Here is a 25362-nt window from a genome sequence, read left to right as displayed (position 1 = left end):
TGGCAGGGGTCTAGGGGTCGCCCTATGAGCGGCTTGGCCATTACTACTCGATAGGGGAGAAACTTAAATAAAATAGGTGAATGGATGATATAGGACACATTTTTGGTAATTGCCCTAAAAGTACACAATGTACCCGGGATTCTAGATTTACTTCTAATTAATGTGTACTGGAATCCGGGGAGAAATTTGGAGATTGCTCTGGAAATTTTAAATACAACGTTTGGTGATTGGGCATCCAGCTCCCCGGGTGGTGAGATAATATTAGCAGGAGACCTCCATGCGAACTTTAAGGGGGCGTATAACAATGCACAGGAATATCTAATGCTGAACCCATATTCCATAACTAAAGACAAAAGGAAAATTGTTCAGGGGGCTCAATGGCAGAACTGGAGCTAATTGAAAACGACACTCCAACGTGGCTTGCGAGAGGGGTAATTTTAATAACTGAATATGTCTTTTTGTCTCAGTTATTGTTCTCGTGAATTAGGGATTTTAAGATAAGGGCATCGCAGCATATCGACCATGCACAGTTACGCTTACAGCTGGGGTGGGTTTCACAGGGGACAGTCCCTGTTTTGACATGGAATGACCTTGAGGAGAAAGGGAGGGGCAATAGATTAAAGTGGTCTAGGGATAAGACCGAAAACATTTTATTATACTATGTTGATCGATTTCTCGTCCACATCCATGGAAGAGAAGCTTCACAATTATTCGTTGTCACATTTTCCTGCACACCTGGAAAAAAATATGCCAAAGCTAGTATCTTGTAAAAAGAAGTGAATGGTAAAATTAGACAAATGTAGCAATGTATTTGATCCAGTTGTGAAGGAACGAAAAGCAGTTTTACGCAAAGCAACCAGAAAGATCTATAAAGAAGGCGGCATTTGTGTATCACGTAATGAACAGGTACGTAAGCGGAAATAAACCCATAAGAACTAGATTACATGTCACCATTCTGTGCTCTATCAAAAGGATGGTAGAGAATGATGGCAACCCCCAAAGATAACAGCTCACATCATTTCTGCGAGTAAATCAACCGGACTGAAGTGAAACAACTGCCGCTGATAACCAACCCCATGGCAGAGGAGGAATGGTTGCTGCATTTTCAGAATATTTATGATATGATATGATATGATAAGGCATTTGTAACGCGCCTATACACAAGTGTTTCAAGGCACGACGAGGCAGGGAGGGGGAACAAGGGGAAGACAGACAACGATCCTACTAGGCCAGGTGTCATTCAGATCGCGCAAGTGCAGTTCAGATCGCGCAAGAATCCAGGGCTGGGATGTCTGCTGCTCATGGATATGATTGGAACATCGATATATCAATTAACAATATTGTAAGGACTATAAGTAAATCAAAGTCATCTAAAGTGGGAGGCCCTAATAATTTAACAAATGTAACATTGAAACAAAACTCCGATTTTGGGTTACAGAGGATGAACAAGGCATTTGGGAGATACATGGCAGAGCCTGATTTAAAAATCAATCCGGAAAAAACGGGTGATGTTGAGATTATCGAAAGGTGGCCAGGCGAAAGAAACGTTTTGCTGGAATTAGGAATAAAAGGTGCTGTCTGTTAAAAACAATATGCAGTACCTAGGAGATCCGATCCTAGCAAACCAAACTAAGACATTTTACTGCAACTACTTAAGAGTGAAAGCACTCGCGATGGCTAGACAACTGAAGCAGATAGACCGGAAATTTGGTACGTTCTCAATGATTCCCTGTCGTGAATTTTACAGAATGAAGGGGTTACCCAGACTATGTTATGGTCTAGAGTTCTTTCCAAACTGCATAGATGCAGAGTTGAAGAAAGTGGAGGGTTTAATCTGGGGATTGTTAAAATGGATTTCTGAACTCTGACCTGGTGGGCAGAGGTTCAGAAGGCCAGCCTAGATTCTTGGAACAGGGTATCCTCTGGACAAGCCAGACCAATGAAGGTAGCAATGGCAGGCGGTCAAGACTAATGGCCTCATCATGAGTTAGGCGATAACCCTTAAAAGCGGCGGTAGCGTGATTAATAGCGTGAATTTTTCCATTGGGCCCAATGGTGAATGAGGAATTCCCGAATGGGCCCAATGGGTAATGGGCAATAACCGTTCCGCCAAACCCATGATCCAGCACTAATAGCGCCGGGGGGGATTTGGCAGTAGGGCTATTAGCGCTGTCGCTATTAACGCCGGCTTTACCGCCTGACTTGTGATGAGGCCCTAAGTCTCAGGAGGGGTGAGGGTGACTGAAAGACCTCAATGAGCACACAGAGCAAGGACACTTACAGATTACTCCAGACAGGTGTTATATCAAAAATATAGACACATTTATTACAAGGCCTTTGTAACTCAGACCATAGCAAAAGATTCATAGCAATACTAAGTAAATCAACACAACACTATCAATACAAGATATATACAAGACCATTGGGTCTAAAGGGTTAAATGCACGAAATATGTCGACAACCTAGATGGGAAGGAAATAGGCAGTGCAGGTAGTCTTTAGGCCCCTCCGACATCAGCAGCACACATAACTAAGAGGAAGTCCAAGCCCTAAGAAGAGAGGAGCCTTGTGCTCAATAGTACATGCAATGCAAGTGCACACAGTTGTTCTAATGGGCAAAACAGGGTCTCTTCAGGGGTCTCTAGCAGCTCAGGAAGGTGGATGAGGCGATGAAGAATAGGTTCCCACTATTCAGGGAGGACCTCCACTTGAAGACAGAGGCAGTTCCAGAGTGCGGGATGGAGTTGCTAGTTCGCACTAGCAGTGGAAAGGAGAGGGACCCCGAGGGGCCACTTGTGCTTAAAAAGGAGCCCTGGCGCCAGGCGCCAGCGGTTAGTGTTGGAAGTACTCACCGGTCCCAGGCGCTCTCGGACCCAAACTTCACCAGTTCAGTCCAATTCGCTTGCAGGTTCGAATGCAACAAAAAGGACGTCTCTGTGGCTTTCAGTTCCTGAGATACAGTGAGAATTCCCAAACGTGACAGTGGCGATTTCTCCGCTCCGGGTGGATGGATTGACGTGGTTTCACTGCAGCAGGCTTCAGGGGAAAGAGGGTCACAAATGCAGCATACTTGCAAAGGTTATTGCCGCAGCAGGGCAACACGGTAACCGTGTTTACTCCGGTCCTGGCGCACTCGTCTCACTTCAGACCTGGGAATGCCAAGTGTACGAAATTTGGTGTGAGGGTGCCGTGGACACAGAGCTAGCAGTATACCAAGTTTTGAGGGCCTCCTCGAAACAGCGGCGGTGACAGAGCAAAGCAACTCGGTAAACTGGTCAGTCCACTGGTTGGCCCACGGACACTTCCGAGAAAGCTTACTTGCAGGTTTTGATGAAGGTGTCGGGAATAGTTGGTCCCACTATTACAAATGGTTGAAGTGTCTTTGCAGACCTTCTAGGACTACCAGATGCAGAGGGGTCCCACGGGACGACAGCGGGCTCAGGGTGCCAAACCTTCCAGTGGGTCATCAGTAGTTCCTCGACTCAGCTTTGTAGTTTCAGGATACTTGGGTTGTATCTTTCGTTCAGTGAGAACTCCAGAGATCGACATGGTATGGGTGTTATCAGCCTCCTCTTATCCAAAGTTCCCCTCGCGCCAAAACAGAGAGGACCCAATGGGAGACCTGCTCACAAACACACACTCCATACGTGGACCAATCATGGACCACGGTGGTCCCAGGCATTCACAGCACTGCAGACTCTCTGGCACCCAGGATGTGTATTGGGGACAGACACCCCAGCCCACATCCTGGAGGCACACACACAAGGCATGCAGAAGCCAGCGAAAGCTTGGCGTTTCGTGGGAAACTGCATGACCAAATAAGGACTGACCCGGGTTGGCTCGACCTGGGGAAGGCAAAGGGGCAAGATGGAAAAAGGACAGGACAAAGAAGCTTGTGGCATGGCCATTTTGGAGCCAGGCCACCTATTCGTGCCAAATGCGGCTAACGTGGTTAACAAGGCAGGAAATGGTTAGAAATCATGCGAAAAGATAAGCTGCCACCAGCCCTGTCCATGACACATCTGCACATCTCACAAAAAGTCAATCGGGAGTATCTAGGGCCTTTGGAAAATGACTTCAGATCCAAGTGCACTGTACTGGAAGGTAGACTGTGTACTTGTTACATGTTGCAGAAAAGTTGCAACATGAGGAAAGGACGAAGGGAAACAGAGTCTCCCAGTACCAACTGTTGTAAGGACATGTCAGTTTCCCCATAAAAAGTGAGCGAAAGCCCAGAGGAGTGCAGCTGAAGGCGGTCTATGGTGTCTAAACAGCAGCATGAAGGGGGTGTACAACTGGAGCGGAAATGACATATAAAATGAAATCTTTCCTAACGTGGGTCTGTTCTATTTCATCTGCCCAAATGTGTCCCAATACAAATGATAAGATATGAAATGGGCCTGCAATCCATGTCCAGCATAATCCAGTGCAATAAGCCTGAAGGGAAATGTTTATAGTCTCTTGGAGGGAGATGTAATGGGAGGCTTTATGAAGATCTACTATCCGATGGTGCAGTGATCCTGTACAATGTAGGCTCCTCTATGGAAATACGTATGTCTAATCCCAGGAAGATTAAAAATATGATTATATTTAATGACCGGTTTGTCAATAAGAGGGAAGCCACATATTTTGAAAGCCAATGAAATAATATCAATTTGTGAGAAAGTGGGGGGCCAGGAATGATTGCTGTAGGTTTGGTCAGAGCAATTCTCCGGTTGAATCGATATTGCACTTATTACTAATGTCTCAAGTTCTCCAATGCCCAGGATTACATTACTTTAGGTCTTTTGTTAGTAATCCGGAATGGTTACCGAGGTACTTCTTTTGGTTATCAATGTTGCATGGGGACTCTATGAGCCTCATTACAAGTCTGGCGGTAACCGTGCCGGTAAAACCGGCAGGCTGCCGCTGGACCTGCAATGAGTTACCGCCGCCACACTTGCCAGAATTAGTGGGGCATTAGAGCAAAAGAAAATATGCAAGCTGAAGGGAATTACGTAAAATGCTCACAAAGCACTATAACCATCAAAGTTGGAACTGATTGGTTTGTAGCGTTTTTGTCCTTCATGCAGAGTGTAACTCATCTGGGATGGTTTTATCTGTCTTGATTGGCTTTTTCTCTCGCTATTTTGTATTTGAAAGCATCATTCAGGAAATTGTAAACTGAGTTACATTGAATGAAATGATAAAGAATGTATAAGGTATAATTTAATAATGTATTCTTTTAACATAAATTGCTATATTTCTTGTAAGGGTTTTGTAAACCATATGCATTTTTTTAATAAAAATAAACAAAAATATCTGTGCACTGATCCTAGACCCCCTTCACTGTGCTGCTGTGCGTCGGCAAATATTCCTTTACCTTAGTTCTTACTTTGCTTAAGGTTTCTTGCGTTCTCTGGGTCTCCCCAACCCCAGGCTTGGCCCCCATAATACCAGCAGGGCCTTGGCAGTTGCCCTCCAGTGGTCCTTGGTTCTCACAGAATGTTCTGAGGCTTCCCCAGCTACCTACAGCCTTGTCCGGTCTTCCGCAAGCCTCTCCAACAGCCTGACGGTGGGTTTTCTGCACTCCATCAGTCTCCCCTCCTGGCAAGAGTACTTGCTCCTCTGCAGGAAGATTCTTGGGGCTTTTGCAGATGCGCTCCTCTAACGACTCTGTCTGCTTCTCTGGTCTGATCTTCTTTATGTAGCTTGCCAAGCTACCGGTCAATTCCGAGAGGTAGAAGACGCCATTGCTCGGTTCCCTATCTTGTTTTAAATGGCAGCGTGCCAATCGGTTCATTCGAACAACAAGACTGCATGCCTACGTTCTCAGCATTGATCCTCAATGCTCTTTGCCTCTTCTTCGTGTCAGTAGTGTCAGTGAATACCATATGGGTGTTTTCTTTCGCAGTGGTCTCTACCTGAGATGTGTAACAAAAGTATATTGGGGCAGTTGAAGGGAGGGTGACAGAAGGTCTTATAGGGAAGCTGGGAGGGTCAAAGAGTTACTGTATTCTTCCAAGATGGTCACTACTCTCAATGGGGTCCTGCCTCCTCATGAGATCCTCCCACTGAGTACCATATCCAGGGGGACTATTGGGTAGTGGTGCTCACCTCCCTGGCCTCATGGAAAGGGGCTCCCCCACTCCCTGGCCTCATGGAAAGGGGCTCCCCCATCTAAAGCAGTGACGGCTCTTTGAGATTCGTCACATACCCTTTTTATTATGGTTTCAGTTACTTCCTCTTCTAAAGGGAAGCAGGAGAGAGAGTTTACATTGCCCCGTTCTTTCCCCTTGTGATGTTCTACGCTAAAATATCACGGTGGCAAGTCAAAGAACCATTGCATAATCCGGGGATTGGTGTCTTTCCTAAGGCTTAGCCATACCAACGGGGAATGGTGAGTTACTAATGTAAATGTTCTCCCTGTGAGGTAGTTTCGGAGATGTTCTACTGCTCATTTCATCACTAAGTCCCCAGCTCTTATTGTAGCACAGTTCTGCTCTCTAGGAAACAGTTTCCTACTGATAAACATCACTGGAGGTTCTATCCCATCATAGACCTGAGATAAAACTGCTCCTAGTCCTACCTTGGAGGCGTCTGTTTGCAGGACAAACTTGTTGTGAAAATTGGCTACCTTCAGTGCGGTCTCACTCCACAGTATTATCTTCAGGGATTCAAAGCAAGCCTGATCCTCTGTTTCCCCCACTTGATTTTATGTGGCTCTGCATTTCTTAACTTGTTAGTCAAGCACGAAGTCATGGAGGGGAAATTAGGAATAAACCTTCTAAAAAACCCTATGAGACCTAAAAAGGCCCTTGGGTCCCTCTTGGGTTTAGGGGCAGGGGTCTCCTTGATTGCCTTCACTTTTTCTGGCTGTGTTTGGACCATGCCGTTGCGCTCAAAGAAGCCTAGGTATTTGGCTTCTGACTTGGCAAGATGGCACTTCTTTGGGTTAGCGATCAATCTGGCATTACGTAGGGCTCTCAATAGCTGGAACAAATGCAACATATGTTCATTCCCCATCTTACTGTGTATGAAGAGGTCGTTTAAAGAGGCCCTGCAGAAATGTCAGTAAGGTTGTCAGATTTGGTCCATCAACCTTTGGAAGGTTTCCAGCGCTCTGTGCGGCCCAAAGATAAGACCCTTACAATGAAAGAGTCCTCTAAGGGTGGAGAAAGCTGTTAATTTCCTTATCATCAGGGTTCAGAGGGACCTGCCACAGCCCTTGTTCAGGTCAATCGTGGAGATATACTTGGTGGTGCCCAATCAATCAATGAGGTTGTCACTTCCTGGCATTGGGTAATTATCGAACTGGGACACCACATTCAACTTGCAAAAGTTGATACAATACCACCACGATTGATCTGATTTTGCAACCAGCACTATTGGTGAGGACCATGGACTCTGTGATGACTATGATATCCTCAGCCAGCATCATCTCCACCTCCTGGACGATTATTTCCCTCCGAGCTTCCACGATCTGGTAGGGCCTTGGATTTATGACTTTTCCCTGGGGGCGGGATGGGGGGGGTGAATATGATGATACACACCGTTTACTCTCCCTGGCTCGTATCGAAATACATCAGGAAATTGGACTAGGAGATCCTGAATATCCTGCTGTTGGACAGGGAGGTCACTAGGGAATAGATGTAAACTGCTTCCCTCTTCGGTTACCAGGCAATCTTCAGCGTTAAAGGAAATCTCACAGAAAGACTGTTGCAAAGCTTGTGATTGAGTCTAGTTAACGAACAAAGTAAGTGCTAATTAAAAAGGGCATTTTTGCCCTCCTATTTAAGAAACCAGGAGAAGCGGAACACCCTGTGGACTCAAGGGCCTCTACCTTGGAGAACATTCTTGTTGGAGTCATTACTAGGTTTTGAACACTTTTGGCTAACATCAAGAAAAAGACATTTGCTTGCACCCTTTTGTTGTTTGTTTATTAGTGTAAGGGTCGGGACAGGATGTTTTGGATACAAGGATGGATTATCAGTTACTGACTTCCTGATGCTGACTGTTCCTTTTAGTTTTGATTTTTAGGAAGGGAAATTCCTCCTAGAACAGGTCCAGTTAGGCAGTTTCTCAACGCATTTTTGTTTCAAGGTACGTCGGAGGCGGCGACATCACTCGGGTGCCGTGCGTCTTGACGTTGAACAGAATAGGGCCTTTCCTCTAGCCTTTTGTGGAGCCGGCGTGTGGGCAATTGCTGGGGCTCCGTGTTGTAATTTTACTGGACCCGCCTGAAAGAATCTTCTTGCCCGCTGATTAGGAAGTTTTTCAACTGCCTCACTGCTTGTCCGGGGGCCGGGTGGTCGCGGCCAGCTGAAGTAAGGCCAAAACACACGTGGGCGTTAAGCTTGTGTTACTTTATTTTACTTGATAATACCGGGGGAAGCATTGCGCGTTTTTTCAATGGTCTTTGCAGCTGAAGGCTTTCGGCTCCTGTGGGTGGAATATTTTAGTGTATTCCACATGTGTGTGTGCTGACTTTATGGTGGCCTGTACCTTATGCCCACAAACTCCCCACTTCCATTGAGGATGACATCCAAAGCCACGGAATTAGCTGAGAAGGGTGGGAGTGGTCCATCATTGAAGACTGGTACGATCAGTCTTATGCTCGTGGATACTAATGTGGAATCGGCTGCGTTGAATTCTACAAATGTAACCTCTTTGCCAGCCAGGGCCTCACAGCCAGTGAGTATCCCCTTCCTGCAATGGCCTATTCCTATGACCAACATTGCAAAAGAGCTGTTATTATGTACCAGCCCTTTCGATTTGGGTACTTTGGTTGTCTCACTGAATGAGTGGGTAGCAGATTTACATCAAGCTGGTATGAGTACTGCTCCACAGACCAAAGGGCATGGCAGTCCTGCTGTTTGGACACGTTTGATGAAATTGGATAACTCCTGTCAAGTGAGTATGGAAAAGGAACTGAAAAACCAAACCTCACAAACTGTCCTCCTTATTGAGGAGTTGCCGGCATCCAAGGCATCGGTGACCAAGGAGACGGTGTCAACATCCAGTACTGAAATTAAAGGGTTAAGACAAGAAAATCACCTTGCAATATTGGCCATCCCTTCTGATAACAAAACATTTAAACTCCTCATAGAAAGGAATGCCAACTTAAAAAGGTAGCGTTGCGAAGTCTGCATCTAAGGAAAGGACAAATGCCCAAAACCAAGGCCAATAGCTCCCAGGACCTCATCATGGATGATAGAAATCTGATCATTACTAACATTTCGAAGGTTGAAAGTAAAGAGTCAAGGCAAGCGTTACGCTACAGTCCTTGCTTGGTTGCGACAGAGGACAGGGCCGGGTGTAGTCAGACTGTCGGATTTGAAGATCATGCTTAGGCTGGTCTTGGATGATTGGGGCAGACAACCCGACAGTGACGGTGTACTAGTGCGTTGTGGTAGTAGCTCCTTACCCGCTTTTCTAAGAAGATGTCGATATATCCCCAGAGGTTCTTCCTTGTGTAACTTGATAATTTGATGGGTATCTCAGTGTTGAGTTATTTTATATTTTTTTGCGTTTCATCCTGTGATTTAGATTTCACATATGACATGTTTTACATATTATGATGGTGGTAATGTTTATGTTTTATGTTGTATGTTTTGTATGCGCCCTCACACCTTCGGGTTTATGGTGCGCGACATAAATGTTGAAAGTAAAAGTAAAAGTAAAGTTTCAATAAATGCTGTTGCTTGAAAATATATCTACCTTGTGTCCGGGCTCTCATTGCTGACTCCTCACAGGGACTACTATTTGGGACGGTGCCACCCCCTTACTAGTAACATCCCCTATATAGTAGTCCATGCTTTGTAAATAAAACAGACCCCCTTTTCCTCTTCAGGTATTACATTGAGGAAGGCCTCAGATAAGATGGTGTTGTTTGTTTGTGAAAAAGCAAGGTCTCACATGATTGTGGTTTATTCCTGATCAGCTTGGGGAGCAGGCGCCCTCATACTGGTAGATGGTAGTAGCTTTGGATCCCCAAACCCTTTTGTACCGCTCTCTGTTTGATCTTGGTCACAAACCTCCTCTCTGTTGAGGAACACTGCTCTCTCCAAGATACCTTGGGCCACCTTGTCCCTTACATTGATTCAATAAGAACGCTTTCTGTTATTTTGGATCAGAATCTGTACATATCCCCTATAGTATGGCTCTACTAATCCTGCTAACAAATCTAAGCCATACCTCCATGCTAGCCTGAATGTAGATGGTAGTCGGATGGATGTGCCCTTGGTGGAGTTAATAGTAGCCACAGTTGGGGCAGAGGCTTTAGTTGAGAGTTTAGTACATTTTAGGGTCCACTGATTTTTGTCGATCAGGTGACATCCCACTCCTCACACCATATGTGAGGGTGTAGAAGTAAGAGATGGACACAAGGGTGGCATGTTGATTGGCAAAGACTTTTATTAATAACAAAAATGGGGGGGGGGGAGTTGGAGAAAAACCTAATTGACCCTATCTCTAAGAGGAGTTTCCCTGCCTCAACAAAACTAGCTAATGAAAACGGCATGTGTCAGAATGTCCCAAAGTAAAGTTCGCCGTCCTGTGTCCAAATCCTAACCTGTCCCTCACAAGCTAAACTCAGTATAATGCGCTAAGGGAAATGTTACTTGTCTATCTGCCTGTAGCCCAGCTATGCAGTTCAAAACAAATGTTCCAAAAGGTGTAGAAAGCAAACACATTTTTAACATGACACAAGGGCTTGATTCCCTTTCCCCAGAGTCTTTCCAACCTTCTTGGTAGGCCTGACTCCCAGCCCCTGTTATATTGTAGAATGGTATGGACCCCTTTTCCAAGCCGTCTTGAGGGTCCAAACCCCTGTGTGAACAGACCTGGCTTCCAGGTTCTGCAACGATGAAGAACAATCCGGATGCCTTTTGCAGGCTGTGTTGTGGGTCCAAGACCCTTGCTCAGTACCCCCTTCCTGGTCCACTCAGCTGCAAAGTAGGGTATTCAGCAGCCCCATTCTCACTGTCTCTTCTCGCTGACTTCACATGCACCCACAGTCTTGGTTTACTCTCCTGTCAAGGACTGTGAGCATTTTGTGTAAGTGTAAAGTTCATATCCTTTCTTATTGTGATTTGGGCTATGATTTCCCAATAAGGGTCCCAGACCCCCTTTACTTTGCTGCTGTGGGATGGCACATATTAATTTATCTTAGTCCTTATTTTAGGTTTGTTGCATTCTCTGGGTCTCCCCAACCCCAGGCTTGGCCACCCTATACCTGCAGGGTCTTGACGGTTGCCCTTCAGTTGTAGTCGGGGCTCCCAGGATCTTCTGTGGCTTCTCCAGCTACTCGGAGCCTTCTCCTGTCTTCCTCAAGACTCTCCAGCAGCCCAGAAGTGGGTTTTCTGCACTCTGTCAGTCTCCGTTCCCAGTGAGAATATTTTCTCATATTTTCCGACCTTTGAAGGCGCACTCCTCTCCCCGACTCCGTCTGCTTTTCTGGTATGAGCTTCTTCGCGTAGCTTGCCGATCTCCAGGTCCGTGCAGAGAGATAGAAGGGGTTTTGGCCGCTGCAATGTCTAGCAGTGTCAATTAATTGGACATTGATGTCTACTAGGACCTAATTACAGGTTTCCTCTGAAAAAATTAATTTTTAGTAATAGTAAAGTATAAATGCTTACCTACTATTGGGCAATAACGTTTTGGTGAGGGGAGTAAGACCTACCAAAGATCTCTTTGTGAAACATTTTTTTTAAAACCTTGTAATGTTTGTCTGAAATAGATATTATATTGCACTTGTCACGTAGGCACTTTAAATTGTAAATGAAAATGTTATGTTTTATAAGCTTTTTTAAATTACTTAAATTTAATAAAATGTTTTATATTAAGTCGTACATTTAATTAACCTATTTTTTAGCCTATGTTGTTATCTATGGACTGAAGATGCAGTCTCATGGGGCAGCTCCACCTCTCCCACCTATCCTCTCAACCACGGTGTCCCCCAAGGCTCCGTCCTTGGCCCTTTTCTTTTCTCACCTTATACTTCTTAGCCCCTATCATCTACTCTTTTGGTGTTTCACACCATTTCTATGCAGACGATACTCAGCTTTTCCTCTCCTTCTCCTCTTTCACCTCAGACATCCATCTTAAGCTTTCCTCTTGTCTCTCCGCCATTAAATCATGGATGTCCTCTTACTTCCTTACCCTAAATGCTGACAAAACTGAAGTCCTGTTCTTCCCTGCCAACACTATTCATCCCCCCTCCCCTCTTCCTTTTTTTTGTTAAATATTTTTTTTATTTTTTTATTTTTTTATTTATTTGTTTTTGGTAGCAAAACTTAATTTACACCTTTACAAATTTTACTCACTTACAAACAATAATCGTCTTTTACAAAATACTCATCTTAAAATCCTTATCACATAATAAGACACTTTAAATACATATTAAAGGCCCACATAACCTACATAACAAAACACATCAAAACAAAACAAAACAAAACCACCACCCAGCATACATTAAACATGACAAAAATTATTTACAGTCATAAAAAAAGCAAGTGAGAACATAGCTGGGAGATAGAGAGTAACGCAAAATCAAACAATCAGCACGAGACATTCCAATTATAAAACAAATGTTAATTAATTTTTTAAGGAGCGAGTCAAAATCGACCCACTAAGAATGCCATTGTTTAGTGGCAGCAGGTGCACCTCAATTAACAGAACAGGCCTAACAGTTGCAAGTATGATGGTATTAGAGTTTCCCTGCATACAACGAAGCCAAACTAAATGGCATTCAAAAGGTGAATATGAGGATAGAAATGCACCCAAACAGCATCGTACAATGCATAAACAGATGTTCTAGGTATTCTATCTCAGCATGTTCTATGCAAAATCTGCAACAGTCCCACTGCCCCAGGTCCCTATAACCAGACCAGTTCCTAATACGGGAACCGGTATGGACAAGATCCAGACGGAAACGGATGTAAGTCCTTCTTGCAGCGTTGTCAGGAAAGCACAGTAGATAAGGGAGCCGAGGAGTAACTGCCTGCCTAAAGATAGCATAGGAACTGAATGAGGAATAGCCACCGATAAAATCTGAATTATGTGCCCAGGCATTTTTAAAGAAACGAGATTTGACTTTACGCGGTGAGTCAATTAAATCCTGCTGGGACATATTCAAAGATAATAAGATGGCATATATACGTTCTTTGAATTCCGCAATCGAGACAGGACACTCATTGACGAGCATTGACTTAAAATCCTCATACAGGGAATTTGGAGGAAGGGAAATCATTTTACTAAAGGTAGTAACCATCCGCCATAGATATTTGTCCGCTAAAGGATATAGGCCTAGTTCATGTAAAATGATTGCATTTGGTAGATAACCTGGTAAACCTAGGATCTCTTTCCAAAGTTTACCTTCTAGAAGATTTAATAAAGGCCCCAGCTTCATCAGACACACATCGACAGCATAAAGTAAGATGGGCTCTACTTTCATGGTGTAGTATTGTAAGAGGGGTATAAGTGAATATCTACAATGCCTTCGAAAGATAATTCTCATTTGGGTAGCCAATGGGTAGAGCTTGGAATTCAACACTAAGCGCCATCCATCGATAGACATCCTATTCGATAGGTGATAACCCAAGTAAACAATCCCTTCTTTTCTCATGATAGATTGTGTGTCAATCACAAAGTTAAACATGGGTTTTTGTTTTTTTGCAGTAAACACAATAATATGAGATTTAGCTGTATTTATAGTCATATTATTCAACAAACAATAATCATGAAAGATCTTAAGTTTATTTTGGAGGCCAAAAGGAACCCTATCGAATAGGATGACATCATCCGCAAAGGCCAACCAGTCAAGACGTAGTTTGCCCAAGACTACCGGAAAGGAATTAGAGCCACTCCAAATTTTGTCTATATCGGCCAGGTAAAGATTAAATAATACCGCCGCCAGATTACATCCCTGTTTGACACCAATGCATGTGGGGATGTTGTCAGTTAAGAGCCCATCAGAATTAATACGGACCCTATATGAGGTGTTACAGTGCAAGGCAGCAATTATTGCTACAAGCGCAGACGGAATACCATATGACAAAATTTTATGCCAGAGACGAGTTCGTAGTACGTTATCGAAGGCGGCAGAAAGGTCCAACGATGCCATATAGATTGTGCTGTTTGACTTGGAGTGCGCATGCCGCAAAAGATGGGCAAGAATCGAAGCATTTAACTGTGTGCCCATTTCCCACCGAAAACCAACTTGTTCTTTTGAAAGGATATTTGAGGCACGTAGGTGTGCTTCCAAGTCACACAAAACCAACCGTGGACATTTTTTTGCTGCAGTGTCTATTAAGGCAATTGGCCTGAAGTTCAGCGGGTTACTTAGGGCACCCTTTTTGTGAAGCGGAATTACTATTGCCATCAACCAAAATTGCAGGATTCTACCAGTTTTATAGATCAGCTGATAGCGGGCAAGCAAGTACTTGGCCCAAAAATTGGGATCATCCTTGAAGACACATGCGGGAAGCCCATCAGGACCAGCCGCCTTCGAAAATTTCAGTTGCGAAATTGCCCATATTATGTCTTTGACATCCCAGGGACAAACCCTTGGGCAAGACAACTGCATTTCAATTCATTCAGACTTGGAGTGAATTTCCGGCAATGCATATTTTTGACAGAAAAACTGCTCCCATTCGGCACCAGAGATGGTAGCAACCATTCGTTGATCTGCCTTACCTGTCGGATTTCTTAGAATAGACCACAAATCTCTGGATTTTTTTTTGCATAACAGCTCAATCATATGTTGATTGGCTGCGTTATACTCGGCCTGTCGAAGAGTCTTTAATTGCTGTTTAAAGCGAGCTCCAATAAAACATTTTTCTCTCACATAATTCGGCAAATTATAGGACGTAGATCTTAGCTTACAAAGGTCCCTATTTTTTTGCTTTCTTAAATCTACAACCAGAGCCAAATTAGGGTGGACATCCTGCAGGTAAACCATAGCCTGTGGGACTTTCACTAGGCTAAGCAAGTGCCTATGGATCATCAATAAGTGTATTTTATTGATTGATTCCTCGTTACCAACCGACAGGTAGTCCTCATGGCACACGAGGAGGTCCCTGTGCACCAAAAAGACCAATTTCCTACAGACTGATGGATTCCATTTGACAGAGATGGTATTCCTGTCGCTTGCCACCAATATAGCAGGGGCCGAGGCTTGATGTGCCTCAATCCTTAGATGAAGACTCGAGAACAGCATGTAGTGATCGCTCAATCCCAGATCCAGAATGGAAATTGGGTCGAACAGACCAGTACACACCCTTGACGCCAATAGATAATCAATGAGAGAAATGGCTGTTCCACGCTTCCAAGAAATTTTGATGGAATGTGGCGCAAGTTGAATTAGATAAATACCCCATGCTTCGAAAAAACGTGTCCATTGTTTGCCTCTTGTTGGACATATGGAGAGGAATTACAGCAAGGCCGTGCAGCATTATAGAGATCTAGATATGAGTTCAAGTCGCCTCCTATCACAATTTCATGATTTGGACAGGAAACGAGTGCATGGCCTAAAATCCGATCCAGTTCCTCTAAAACTAGGCGCAACTTCACTGCGTGCGGGTTCCAATATATGGACAGCAATAACGAGGACAGAACATTTCTATGCTCAAACGACAGTTCCACGAATAAGCATGAGTCAGAGTAATCCAATAATGAAGACACCACCTTCAACCCATTGTTGATAAGGATAGCGATGCCACCAGAAGGGCGACGAGCCGGGACAGAAAAACAAATATATCCGTCTAACACTACATCACCTAGAGCCATCGTTTCCTGTAAAAATAGAAGATCAGGTTTTAGCTCAAGCCTGACACGTCTGTGCCATGCCCCGAGGTTGCTTGTACCACAGCAATTCCAGGAGGCAACGGTAATACGACCCAATTATGAGTCAGGAGAAGGATTCTTCATGGCTACCGCAACTTTTATCAAGGGCTCCAACCAAGATAAACCGCTAAGTGCTTGCGTAAGCGAGGCCAGTTGAAGAGACAATTGGTTAGCATGCGACTCAAAAGGAATTTGAGCTGAAACTTCAGAGCCTTCTTTTTGGGGGACAGGTACCCAATCGAGAAAGGCCCAGGCACTTTCCATGTCTGCAAACCAACACGTCACAAGCCCAATAGAGTGAAAATCATCTGAGAACTCCAAAAGCATTTTAGATATAATTTGCGATTGCACTCTACACAACACTATGTGGTTATTATGGGCTGCTAGTTTTACCCAATCAAGGTCCTTTGATGAAAGATTTCTTAAAGCTGGAATCTGAAAAAATGAATTCATCAAAAATGACCTATTAATACGAGCAGGGCCGATGATCTCAGGGTCGCTAGTCCAGCCAAGAATAAGTTTCATGTCCCTAGGAATTTGCGAAAAGGACAATGTGTCATTTATGGCTTCTCAAATAGGTGATTGTGGACATGACACCTCCTCAATGGGGAGAGGGCACGCCGGAATCAAAGAAACCTTGACAACCTGGGTTGTGGGGTATTCACCCCCTGTTCCTCACTTTCGACGGCGAGAGCTACCGATGTAAGGGACTCAACTGCCTGACCACCAACAGACAGTGCCAAGGGCAAAGAGACGATCGCTGAATTTCGAACAGCAACTTCTTTTGATTTTACAGGGAGCCGACCGAGCACCTTTTTAGATTCGATATTAGGAAAAAGGAGTGAAGCTGAGGTTGTGTGTTTACATTTGAAGTCATAGGCATAGAACGGGGTGCAATTTGAACATTGCCACTTTTCAGGGCTGCAATCTGTAGATGTTTTTTGATTTCCTCATTTAGGGCACACAAGTCCAATCCCACATCATCTTGATGATTTATGATTGTAGGAATTACAAGTGCCCCTGCGTCTATTGGCACTGGCATCCGAGTGACAGAGGGTGCCTTAGTTTCCATTTTCTTCTGCATGGCCTTTGTTCGATTTAATCGTTTTTGGGCTCTTAGGAAAGACTTCCTTGCCTTACGAGAGACAAAGTGCCTCCCTTCATGCATAACAGGGCCTTTGTCAGATTCCGGTGGCAAAATAGAAACCACAGGGGGACAAGAGAACTGGTTATCGATAATATCTGTCAATATAGAGGGACTATCTGGAGGAACGGTAATCCTCTCCATAATTTTGGTTTCCTCACCTACGCAGACCAACGGATCTAAATTATGGGTCACAACTAGTTTATGGAGAAGTTGTTCCACCTGCAGAATACGATCGTGTTGGAGTTTGGCTACTACCAGTAGGTCGATAGCCTCAGCATCACCAAGCCCCGATTCAACCAACTTATCACCTTGCACTACCTGTGAGTAGGATCTTTGAGGCGGGGGAAGAGGCAGGATCCCAGGGTCAGTTTGTGAGCCTTGTGAATGAGTGGAGGTGCAGGTCAAAGGAGGTTGTAGAGCGGACCTCACACTCACCAACATTTTTTCAAATTGGGCCAGATAAAAGGGCTTGGATTGTTCTTCTGCAAAGATAAAACCCTCCAATCGAGCCATCTTGCCTTTCATGAATCCAAGAGAGCCCTGCATTTCCCTTATAGAACAATGAGTAAGCTCATGTCCCTTGTCCAACAAGTTCAGAATCCGCGAAAATACCGGGAACATGCAGCTGGAGAAGAGGGACCCAAAGAAAGCTGCACTCTTTTACCTAATTCACTCACAATTGTGGGTGCCAACATTGAAGTATCAGAGATAGAGGGAAGGCCTTCAAGATGCTGCAAAGGGGAGCAATTTATATCATTTGCATGTCCGACCGAACCACCCACCTCCCCATGATTTTCATTAGCTTCCTGAACGGAAAAAGTTGGCAAAGGTGAGGCAGGAGAAGAACCAGGCGGAGAGCTAACTTTTACAGAGAAAGGAGCTACTGTCTGAGAACTCTCAAGACATCCCTCATGAACCTGGTCACCAACCATCTCCTCCGAGAGGTTAAACATAGATAAAAATGACTTTTTATCCATAGGTAGCAGAGGGAGGGTAGGGTTAAGGATTGTATTCCCAGCGTGTGCCTTCTTAGATTTCAATAAGGGACCTGCTTTACTGCCATTTCTTAAAGTTGGGCTCATGCTCAACTGCTGTAGACACCTCCAACAAGAATGTCAAAGGAGGGCTCTTGTATTTAAATGAGTCAAGAGCAAAAGAAGAAGAACATTGGCTGCACAAAAGCCTAAGGGGGGAACTAAGTGGCCTCCTCCTCCTTCTTGGCCACGCTGTACGTCGGCTAGGGCTGAAGAATGCAGTAAGTGGATATAGTGCGTTAGAGGGAGTTACTAAGCACTTTGGAAACCTCCAACTAGATAAACAAAATAGACAGCAACCCAACAAATGAACATGCAATGAGACCTGCTGTAAATGCAACCAAAATCATTTCCCCCAAGTAACTGATAAAAACTTAAGAAATACTGCCGTCATAAACCACTTGTGATGGAGACTGAGCACATCGAATCACCTAAATGGCCGCACCAAGCCCGCAAGATCAAAGGCAATGAAGCCTGCAGTCTCCTGTGGGCATGGACAGCCAAAAGGTGAAAACTCGAGCCACCAAGAACCAGTGGGTACCCGACTTATGACAATACCCCCTAAAATAGAAAATAGCTCGCCAGGTGGAAATGATATGAACAAAGGCTATGGTGCCTTTTCTAAGCACACGGCAAAATACTACCCACAGTAGACAAGCAAAACAAAAAACACATTGGTATAATACTATACGCACTCTACAGACCAACGCAGGGCTCCCCGCGAACCGCTGGTGCGTGGCGCGGGTGCGCGATGGCGTTGGTAGTTGTAGAGGCAGGGCGGGCGTCACCGAGCGCGGGGAGGGGGTGGAGCCTCCCACGCAAGGGAAACCTCCAGATTCCGACAAGCAGGACAGACAAAAAGTGTGTTTCACACTAAGACGCAAACCACAGCAAATAGTACTTGTCGGTACTTGTCCTCTTCCTTTCATTCTCTTTTCCACTTCCGAACTCCCCTTATCTCTCCATGCCCGTAACCTTGGTCTTCACATTGATTCCAATCTCTCTCTCACCACATTTCTCTCACTGCTAAATCCTACCACATCCAGCCCCCAGCCAATGCATGCCCACACTGCATGCATGAGCTTCCATCTCTGCACACAAAGCCCTCAATGTTCCCAGCACATCACACCAAGAAAGCAGTCATGCACGCAAAGCTGATGGTACTACTGATCTGCACCATCAACACAAAGCAGCACATTGTCATCTTCCCCCTTTTCTTCTAACTAACCAAACTCACCCAGGCACTTCCAGATCTGACAGAGCGCCAGCAGACCATGCAAATGGCAGCAGTTTATGGTCAAATCCCAAAAACACAGCATAACATGCCCACCCGCGTTCAATTCTATGCATATGGACGTGCAGCCGAACAACACTTTCTTACTCACTCAGCTGTGATTCGCTGAGTACTTCACTTCACTCTGTGTTAGCCTTGTAAATACTTAGAGAAAATAAAATGAGATATAATAATTTCCATGAGATTAATGACTCCCAGTTAGGAGTGGCCTAAAACAGTGTCATCCATGCCATGCAAAGTAACTGGATGTCTTCTTACAGTAGTTCTTGAAGGTTCGGGCCATGGAGCTTCAGAGCTTCACTCACCAGCTTCCCACCTTCATCTCCCAAATGGTTTGAGCCCACACTGAAAACACAAAAAGGCGAGTGAGAAGAACCATGTTCGTGTGCAGCACAGAACTCTTCTCTACCATGTCCTATACCTTTTGCCCACCCCTGCAACATCAATATGTGCTTTCACCATTCACAAAACCTCCCCATTAGAGACACTGCCTTTCACTGACCCTACCACTGACAAACCACCCCATTCACAGACCACATCATTCACAAGCACCTCCATGGACAAAGGTTGCCATTTCCTGACGCCACCACTGACAACCCTCTGACCTCACAGACATCCCCATTCACTGCCTTTACCATTCACAACTCACAGACTTCATCTTTCACTGACCATTCACAAACCTCCACACGCACAGACCTCGCCATTCACTGCCGCTACCATTCACAAACCTCCACACACACAGACCTCGCCTTTCACTGCCGCTACCATTCACAAACCTCCACACACACAGACCTCGCCTTTCACTGCCGCTACCATTCACAAACCTCCACACACACAGACCTCGCCTTTCACCGCCGCTACCATTCACAAACGTCAACACACACAGACCTCGCCATTCACTGCCGCTACCATTCACAAACCTCCACACGCACAGACCTCGCCATTCACTGCCGCTACCATTCACACACCTCCACACGCACAGACCTCGCCATTCACTGATGTTATCATTCACACACCTCCACACGCACAGACCTCGCCATTCACTGCCGCTACCATTCACACACCTCCACACGCACAGACCTCGCCATTCACTGCCGCTACCATTCACACACCTCCACACGCACAGACCTCGCCATTCACTGCCGCTACCTTTCACACACCTCCACACACACAGACCTCGCCATTCACTGCCGCTACCATTCACACACCTCAACACACACAGACCTCGCCATTCACTAATGCTATCATTCACACACCTCCACACGCACACAGACCTCGCCATTCACTGATGCTATCATTCACACACCTCCACACGCACAGACCTCGCCATTCACTGCCGCTACCATTCACACACCTCCACACGCACAGACCTCGCCATTCACTGCCGCTACCATTCACAAACCTCCACACGCACAGACCTCGCCATTCACTGATGTTATCATTCACACACCTCCACACGCACAGACCTCGCCATTCACTGCCGCTACCATTCACACACCTCCACACGCACAGACCTCGCCATTCACTGCCGCTACCATTCACACACCTCCACACGCACAGACCTCGCCATTCACTGCCGCTACCATTCACACACCTCCACACGCACAGACCTCGCCATTCACTGCCGCTACCATTCACACACCTCCACACGCACAGACCTCGCCATTCACTGATGCTATCATTCACAAACGTCAACACACACAGACCTCGCCATTCACTGCCGCTACCATTCACAAACCTCCACACACACAGACCTCGCCATGCGCTGACGTTACCATTCACAAACCTCCACACGCACAGACCTCGCCATTCACTGATGCTATCATTCACAAACGTCAACACACACAGACCTCGCCATTCACTGCCGCTACCATTCACACACCTCCACACACACAGACCTCGCCATTCACTGATGCTATCATTCACAAACGTCAACACACACAGACCTCGCCATTCACTGCCGCTACCATTCACAAACCTCCACACACACAGACCTCGCCATGCGCTGGCGTTACCATTCACAAACCTCCACACGCACAGACCTCGCCATTCACTGATGCTACCATTCACAAACGTCAACACACACAGACCTCGCCATTCACTGATGTTATCATTCACACACCTCAACACGCACAAACCTCGCCATTCACTGCCGCTACCATTCACACACCTCCACACGCACAGACCTCGCCATTCACTGCCGCTACCATTCACACACCTCCACACGCACAGACCTCGCCATTCACTGATGCTATCATTCACAAACGTCAACACACACAGACCTCGCCATTCACTGCCGCTACCATTCACAAACCTCCACACACACAGACCTCGCCATGCGCTGACGTTACCATTCACAAACCTCCACACGCACAGACCTCGCCATTCACTGATGCTATCATTCACAAACGTCAACACACACAGACCTCGCCATTCACTGCCGCTACCATTCACACACCTCCACACACACAGACCTCGCCATTCACTGATGCTATCATTCACAAACGTCAACACACACAGACCTCGCCATTCACTGCCGCTACCATTCACAAACCTCCACACACACAGACCTCGCCATGCGCTGACGTTACCATTCACAAACCTCCACACGCACAGACCTCGCCATTCACTGATGCTACCATTCACAAACGTCAACACACACAGACCTCGCCATTCACTGATGTTATCATTCACACACCTCAACACGCACAAACCTCGCCATTCACTGCCGCTACCATTCACACACCTCCACACGCACAGACCTCGCCATTCACTGCCGCTACCATTCACAAACCTCCACACGCACAGACCTCGCCATTCACTGCCGCTACCATTCACACACCTCCACACACACAGACCTCGCCATTCACTCCCGCTACCATTCACACACCTCAACACACACAGACCTCGCCATTCACTAATGCTATCATTCACACACCTCCACACGCACAGACCTCGCCATTCACTGATGCTATCATTCACACACCTCCACACGCACAGACCTCGCCATTCACTGCCGCTACCATTCACACACCTCCACACACACAGACCTCGCCATTCACTGATGCTATCATTCACAAACGTCAACACACACAGACCTCGCCATTCACTGCCGCTACCATTCACAAACCTCCACATGCACAGACCTTTCCATTCACTGTTGCTACCACTCACAAACCTCCACATGCACAGACCTCACCATTCACTTATGCTATCATTCACAGACCTCCACACACACAGTCCTCGCCATTCACTGATGCTAATGTGCTTACCCCAGTTTTGCAAGATTTGAGCCATGGAGCTTCAGTCCTTCAATCAGACGTGCCACACCTTCACCTGTCAACTGGTTTGTGAGGACACTAAAGACCCAAAAAGAAGAGTGAGAAGTAATTCAAGACTGCAGCCATGTTCCTGTGCAGCAGAAGTCAATCTGTTGCTCCTCTGCCCTTACTCTTGACCCCTTACAATAATCTGTGTTTTCACTGATAACAAATTTCATTAAGCTAAACATTCACATATGTTACTCTTCACAAATATTTTACTCTCAAACTGGGCCATTTGCTGATCACAACCTTCAGTAAGCTTCCTTTGCACAGTGATTTAGATGGGCCGGCACTATCCGGTGCTCAGTACCTGCAATTCTATTTTTGGCTGCATTGGATTGTGAAGGTTAGCCAATATGCTACACTTAGACTGTGCATCACACTTAAGAGAACTGTGTAGGTTAGCCTACGTATCGCCATTATGTTACACTTAAAGGAATTGTGTAGCTTAGCCAACATGTACTGCAGGTAGAATTGTGTAGGTTGGCCAAGGCACTTAGTGCCTGCAGAATCTAGCGTCTGACTCAACCTAGGTGATTTGTTGTGTAGCCAAAGTGTAGAGTCTGGGTAACTGTTAGGAATAGCCAATGTTTTGAAGCTTGTCGCACTCCGTGCATATGTGATTTTAAATGAAGGCATGGCCACCGACAGGCACGCATCTGCCATCAGACACCACTCGAAGACTCTTTTTAACAACACCTCTTCCATAAGAATGCAGTTTCTGTTCATGACAAAAATGCAACAGGAAGCTGCGCAAATATTGACTATCCGGCTCTCGCACAGGCTCAGCACCCATCCACATGGCAGCTTGACATGTGTGGCTAGCAGGGACTTGACCAACACTTCATATCTTCGCACGGGCCAATATGCACACACGCAGGCATTCTAGCACTTAGTCGAACTTCCTATACCTGGACTCCGGTCTCGAGGGCGTTCAACCTACAGCGCCTTGTGACTCTACTAATGATGAAAGGCGCTATGCAAAGGACGTGCTACTACCGCTACCACTTCTGCCACTTGATTCATGCATCTCCTTCACTGACGACGTTCTGTTGAAACAAGCATTGGAAAAGCTAACATTTCTGGCATGTTTATGAGCATTGGGCATTTGCCAGGCACTGCTATTAGATGCCCAGGTACTCACACCCTTTTGCAGCTGCTGCCATCAATGGGCAGTTAATAACACTACAGCAGTGCCTTGAAAGTGCTTTTACCATGCCTTCACAAAAGTCCAAACTGTCGGCATTGCCAATGCTTGTTTACTTGATACCTTTGAGACAAGAATACTTACAAAAGAGTCCTGAGAGCTCGGCATTTCTCTGTGATTCCCACGAGGCCTGGCACACAGCCATCTTGGAACTTATTAGTTTGCAAATCCAGAACCTCCAGCCTGGGCATCTCTTGAAGGGCTAGCGACAAGTCCTCCATGCAGTCATCCGTCAGATTGTTATTCCACAGCCTACAGAGGGATCACAATGCTGAGACGGTAAGTGTGAGCCAATAGGAAATGGGGAGCGGGGCGTGGGTGGGTGGGGAGGGGGGTTGTTCAGTGCATAAGGACAGTGCGATGTTCCTGGACCTGCAAGGGGGAGCGGGTCATGGTTCAGAATCCGCTAATCCGCGAATCCGCCACCACACCCCATCTAGGGAATCTGAAAGATTGTCCACTCTGTCTGCAGAGCATTCCATGGAACCCATGTAAATGCCATGTGCCATGTGCCATGCACAGCCATGTCTGCGAGGAGCTCTGAATTTCTATGGACCGCCTGGAGTTCTGAGCATTTTTCATCTCACCTTACAATCAGCCAATACAATACTGCAAGAAGAGGACTGCTAATAGGTCTACAGGGAAGATGGGGCATTACAAGACTGAGGAGGGGAGGAAGAGAGCTATTCTGGCCAATGGGCGCACAATAAATAACATCCGGAACCTCAAAAGGTCTCGCCTGGACCCCCGTGGGTCCCGTGGGTCATACTTACCACAGAACAATGGCCCTTAACGTAACATAAAATAAACAATGGTTGCAAAACATGCTTCATGTCAAAAGTATTAGTGACTCAAGGAAGTGCATACATCTGAATGCTCTGAAAGGGAATTTAGAAAACAGGCTTGGTTTCCCAGCAGGCATCAGTTGTTACTCCCTCACTTAATGCTACTCTTTCGTCCCCAGCAGGCATCAGTTGTTACTCCCTCACTTAATGCTACTCTTTCGTCCCCAGCAGGCATCAGTTGTTACTCCCTCACTTAATGCTACTCTTTCGTCCCCAGCAGGCATCAGTTGTTACTCCCTCACTTAATGCTTCTCCTTCTTGCCCAGCAGGCATCAGTTGTTACTCCCTCACTTAATGCTACTCTTTCTTCCCCAGCAGGCATCAGTTGTTACTCCCTCACTTAATGCTACTCTTTCTTCCCCAGCTGGCATCAGTTGTTACTCCCTCGCTTAACGCTACTCTTTCTTCCCCAGCAGGCATCAGTTGTTACTCCCTCACTTAATGCTACTCCTTCTTCCCCAGCAGGCATCAGTTGTTACTCCCTCACTTAAAGCTACTCTTTCTTCCCCAGCAGGCATACATTGTTACTCCCTCACTTAATGCTACTTGTTCTTCCCCAGTTGGCATCAGTTTTTACTCCCTCACTTAATGCTACTCTTTCTTCCCCAGCAGGAATCAGTTGTTACTCCCTCACTTAATGCTACTTGTTCTTCCCCAGCTGGCATCAGTTGTTACTCCCTCACTTAAT

At 45.9% G+C, this 25362-nt stretch overlaps 1 protein-coding gene across 3 annotated transcripts in view; it reads right to left on the bottom strand.

The window, feature by feature from the left end:
- The window catches only part of LOC138570300 (NACHT, LRR and PYD domains-containing protein 3-like), a 348872-nt gene that overhangs the window by 30481 nt on the left and 293029 nt on the right, over window positions 1–25362 (bottom strand). For all 3 annotated transcript variants that reach the window (XM_069649073.1, XM_069649074.1, XM_069649075.1), the window contains exons 4-6: window positions 23914–24081; window positions 22572–22658; window positions 19558–19644 (exon numbers count right to left, since the gene is read on the bottom strand). In XM_069649073.1, the coding sequence (XP_069505174.1) occupies window positions 19558–19644; window positions 22572–22658; window positions 23914–24081 (342 nt within the window). The remainder of the gene's footprint in view (window positions 1–19557; window positions 19645–22571; window positions 22659–23913; window positions 24082–25362) is intronic.

The sequence above is a fragment of the Ambystoma mexicanum genome, chromosome 2q, assembly GCF_040938575.1.
Source record: "Ambystoma mexicanum isolate Mex_15411 chromosome 2q, UKY_AmexF1_1, whole genome shotgun sequence".
NCBI classification, from domain to species: Eukaryota; Metazoa; Chordata; class Amphibia; order Caudata; family Ambystomatidae; genus Ambystoma; species Ambystoma mexicanum.
This window is presented reverse-complemented; position numbering and strand designations above follow the sequence as displayed.